This window comes from Dipodomys ordii, unplaced genomic scaffold (assembly GCF_000151885.1).
Source record: "Dipodomys ordii isolate 6190 unplaced genomic scaffold, Dord_2.0 Scaffold59, whole genome shotgun sequence".
NCBI lineage: Eukaryota > Metazoa > Chordata > Mammalia > Rodentia > Heteromyidae > Dipodomys > Dipodomys ordii.
The window spans coordinates 4364070-4369107 of record NW_012267275.1 but is presented as its reverse complement, the minus strand read 5'-3'; the positions used below and the strand labels follow the sequence as shown (position 1 = coordinate 4369107).

At 38.4% G+C, this 5038-nt stretch overlaps 1 protein-coding gene across 1 annotated transcript in view; it reads left to right on the top strand.

Annotated features, from left to right (window-relative positions):
* Positions 1-203: 203 nt before the first annotated feature.
* The window catches only part of Lix1 (limb and CNS expressed 1), a 53624-nt gene continuing 48789 nt past the window's right edge, over positions 204-5038 (top strand). The window contains exon 1 of the mRNA XM_013022023.1: positions 204-563. Coding sequence (XP_012877477.1) covers positions 482-563 — 82 coding nt within the window. The 5' untranslated portion in view covers positions 204-481. The remainder of the gene's footprint in view (positions 564-5038) is intronic.

Below are 5038 nucleotides of genomic sequence, written 5' to 3'. Positions count from 1 at the left end.
ATATTGCTAGCAATATTGAACTGCTCCTTTGTTATTTAGGAAACTGCCTTAAGAAATAAATTCCTTAATTCCATGTTCTAGGGACAGCACACTTGAAGATGGAGGGCCTAAAGAAAGAATTCAAATGAGAAGCTGCACGGCACTCAGGCAAAATCTGGTTGGAGAGGAAATCTGTTCCCATGATTATTGAGCTTCCCTTGCTAGCCTGTAGGTGGGTGTGTTTAACAGAAGGAAGCAATGGGAACTTGCCTGTCAGCCAGCCTTTCGAGCTAATTAGCTCAGCATACAACAAAGATAAGTAAGCCTGAGAGGAGGGCCCCCTAAGGGGTCTTTAGATTCTGGGAAATGTCTGATTGGCAGATGTTAAAAGGGATTCTTTGGTAATCCAGTGCATCAATGAGCTGCACAAATTCAGTTCAGAACTGCAAGAATTCAGGCATGAGGACACTTTGTACAGCAGACTCACACAGGCAGACCCGAGATGGACAGGACCTTGGAATCTCTGAGACACATCATTGCCCAAGTCTTGCCTCACAGAGACCCGGCTGTAGTCTTCAAAGACTGTAAGTATTGAAGGGGAAAAAGTTTTTTTTTTTCCTTGTTGGAAAATAGTCTCAAACGTCTAGTCACATCCTATTGAACTGTGATTTCTTCTAAATCTCTGTAGTCGTGTGCTGTGGTCTAAGTGATAGTTAACTTGTTCCTGACTTCAGTCAGAGGAATGATTTCATTTTACCTTCAAGCATAAGTAAAAAAAAAAAAAACTCTGGGTTATGTTGAAGCAAGATTTCTTGCTGTTTATAAGTCCCTTCTTCTAAAATCTAAAACCAACCAAGTCTTAATGAACTTTTCCAGATGCTTTTTTAAATAAAGCAAGGCTGACTGGAACTGAGATTAGAACGAAAACTCACTTGTAAGAGACAATAAAATATATCTACATGTTAACCTGTTTAATCTTTGACAATATGTCTTAGTGAAGTGAAATTGAGATTTTTATTTAAAAAACTGTGGCTTGAACAAAATTTATAAATTACCACTGAGCTCTTAAATTTTGACAACAAATTACAATACTCTCGTTAAAAGCACAATAAAATGAGAAACCTCTCAAAGTCAGCAGCACACACTGACCAACCCTTCCCCCCCACCCCAAGTATGGCAACGTTATTTCAAAATCTTTTTTAAAGATGATTATGGAAAATAATTCAATCAAGCTTTCCAATTCCAGCAATACTAGTAAACCATTTGTCATGTAACTTCGTTTCTGGAACCAATTTGATTTCCTGCTGCTGCAAAACAGACTCTCCTCACTTATATCTTATCTACAGTGGGTTTCATATTACAAAGGGCTTCTGAAATAGAATTTTGCTTTGGAACTGCCCAAAAGGTAAAATGCATATGGAATTTTTTTTCTAGCTTCAATAGGTTACAGCTTTTCTCCTTGTGAATCTAGTTATGTCTGTCTCCATCAAAACATCAATGGTTTGGATTTTTGCTTTCTGATTACTGTTCCTTTCCAGATGTCCTTCTAGTTTATATTTCTCATATGTGAGAGGAAGAAAGAGAAATGTTGGACCATTCTATTCCATAAATTTTTCCTCTTAGAAATTAAATTGTAACCAATCTACCCTCCAAGGCATAAAGTGAAAAATCTTTTCTTTCTTTCCTCTTTTTAAAAATATTGTCTTCAAGCATTAGTCAGTATCTATAGTAGATTCCTAATAAAAATCACTCCATCTTCCAGCCCAGCCTGGAGTCTATTCAGGCTTGGTATGTTTCTTTAAATGAAAAGACAAGGAAAGAATGTCTCTCTACTACAATAGCATTGAATTCCTCTTGATGGATAAAAGGGCTCTAGGGTTTCCCAAAGCTTTGGATAAACTGTATGGAACTTATGCTGAGGGTTTGGAGAGTTTCTACTCTCCAACAAAACGAAATAGCAGGAAGAAGTTTGAGATTACATGACCCATTCTTTAACCTGAACTCAATTCTTGGAATGCTTACAGTTTATAAGAGAGAATAGAATTTTTAATGGGGTAATAATAAAGCATACATTAAACTCTGTCACCTGGACCTTTGCGGGAATTCTTTCATATTGAAAGACAACAAGTGCCCTATTTTATATATTTCATTTATTAATATAAAAACTAAATATGACTACACAACATTTCTGCTTACCCTAGAGTACACTGTCACTGCCAATTGCTTGCCTAGCTTAGTGGATGTGAACGTTAAACTTCTGGTCCTCGTTCCGCTGGCTTTTCTAATCAGAAAAATTAAGTCAGATGGCAAATTTCTATATAGGGGTTTTCATGGCACTGGAGAATTCAAACATTCACAATCCAGGTGGAGGGAGTGGAAATGGATTTACTTTCTGGTGTAGGACATCAAAGGTTTATGGGGGACGGGAGGGGAGGAGCTAAATCACGCCTAGGCAATGCTGCCTTCATGTGGCAGTTTGGCCTGTGGGCCTTTTTTTCTTTGGCATACCAATAAGTGGCTGCCACCATACTTCTGCTGACACCCTGTTAAAAGCTGCCCTGGTTTTGAATGGCAGATTCTGAGTAGTCTCTTGGCCTTCTGCTCATTCCCTGGCTCCTCCCCTGCTACGCTCCTCCTCCAATCTCTTTCTGCCAGAAGGAAGTGATTGAGTACAGGAACATATCACTGCCAATTACTTAAGCAAAATTGCTACCTTGCTTTTCTACAAGATGAAAAGCTAATCCAAAAAAATTTCAAGCTCAGCCCTATTGAACAAAGGAGCATTATTAAAAAAAAAAAAAAACGGAAAGGTGTGCAAGCTTTTCTGAATTTTTCTTCTATGAATGCAAAAGCACCTTCTTCTCACTTTACTCTTTGTATACACACACTGCAGGGAGCAGAAATAGTCACTGATTATTTTTTTTCTCCTCAGTTACCTTTTGATTTGCTTACAAACAAGAGTGACTGAGTTTTCTTTTCAAGTTGGTCAGAAAAAGGCACTCAGAGGTTTTTTTGTTTTGTTTTGTTTTGTTTTATTGGTCTTAGACAGATGCATGTGCGAATAGTTATATTAATTTAAGGAAATAAACATTGAATGTTTTTCTCAGCCAAGGGGCCCTTGCTTCAAATGACATATTACAATATATAAGTCTGTCATTTTATTTTAGACAAGGTGTTCATCTAGCAATTGTTGTGATTGCTTTTTATTTTCTCTTGAAAGAAAATTACTTCCATAACACTTTTTCTTCACGTTTTTTTCTTAATTCACTTACCAAGTGAAAAAATGATTAAAAGAGGTTCTAAATATGGTGAGATCCTACTTGAAGTTTGTTTCTATAGGGTAACATTCTCCACTACATAACTGTCTCTGCTTCAGAAGAGTAGTACTGGATAGCTCCACACCATCAGACAGAATCTCTTTACAATGAAAGTATGGCACATTTTTATGATGCCACCTTTTACTTTATTTGATTTTGCTGGTGGTAGGACTTGAACTCAGGGCCTAGGTGCTATCCCTGAGCCTCTTTGTGCTCAAAACTAATGTTCTACAACTTGAACCACAGCCCCACGTCCAGCTTTTTTGAGTAGTTAATTGGAGATAAGTCTCACGGGGACTTTACTGCCTGGTCTGGCTACTCAGCCTCCTAAGTCACTAAGATTACAGGCATGAGCCACTAGTGCCTGACTTTGCCATCTATTCTTGGCTCTGTGAAACATCTCATTTCTTTTTCTTGTGTGATTTGCCACAGCAAAAGATAAACTGTCATAAAAACAGCTCCTATCTTCTCCTTCTAGGGACTGTGTGAACTTGTCATTTGCCCCTGTTTGACAGTACTTGAATGCTTTTTCTGAAGAAGCAACAATACTATTTCAAAATGGCTGCACTTCCGGATCCACAAGACTCTTACCTCGCATTTTTGGGCTCTCCTTTTACCCATTTACTTGTAAGAATAGAACATTAAGTGTGCATCATGTGACAGGCACCATCCTAGAACCACTGATTTTTCACAGCAAGATGATAGGTAATACTGTTACAGCAAAGTAGATATTATTGGTATTTAGAGATGAGAGAATTGATATTAATGGCAGTGAAGGTAGTTTCTCAAGGCCACACAACAAGTAAATAATGGAGGCAAGGTATAAATTCTGGCTTCACCTCCTTGCTTTTAGTAACTACAAGATGGTGCCTCTTAGAGTTGCTGGCCATGTTGTAAGTCTTGTAATGGCTGAAGCTGTTAGGGAAATGAAAGAAATGGACTCTCTTAGATGTAGAGAGGAACCTATTAAGAAGTCACCTCTGAGCAGTGTGTGAGAGGAAAGTGCAAAGGGGAATGGTATTTTGAGGAAGGGAACTAGCCTGTTCAATGGCAGATAAGAAATATACGTTGGGGAAGTCAGAAGGGCAGAGAAGGCAGTTTGACTGTTGCTACTATGCAGGCAGTCAGGAGCCATTGAAGTTAGCCATGCTCTTAGCTTAGTTCTGTAAATTTATGTCCTTATGTGCATTAGGGGCACGTTTATATTGACATCTGTTGGAGGTAACTTAGGTGTACTCCTAAGTTAAGGAGAATTGGCGTTTTTTTCTTAGCAACAATCATTTGCCAACTCTGGCAAGATGTAAGATTTGTAAATACCAAACATGCCTGTGTGGAGAGACCATTCTCACTGACTAAAGGCCAAAATCAAGAAAAACTGACTCAGATTGTTTAAATGTTATCTTGATTGCCATTGCTGTGTTGGTTACTAAGTTGACTTTACAAAGTCAACTTTACAAAGTGAAATGTTAGATTACATTAATATTTTCTCCAAATTTTATAATCAAAAAGTAGGATGGAACCCTTACTAAATATTACTCAGGTGGAAGTAAGTTTCTCTTTTATTTGGGGAAATATTTTTTTCTGTACAAGAAGTTTTGTAGGGCTGGGAAGGTGGCTCAGTGGTAGAGCGCTTGCCTTGCATGCATAAGGCCCTGGGTTCGATTCCTCAGCACCACATAAGCAGGAAAAAAAAGCCGGAAGTGGCGCTGTGGCTCAAGTGGTAGAGTGCTAGCCTTGAGCTG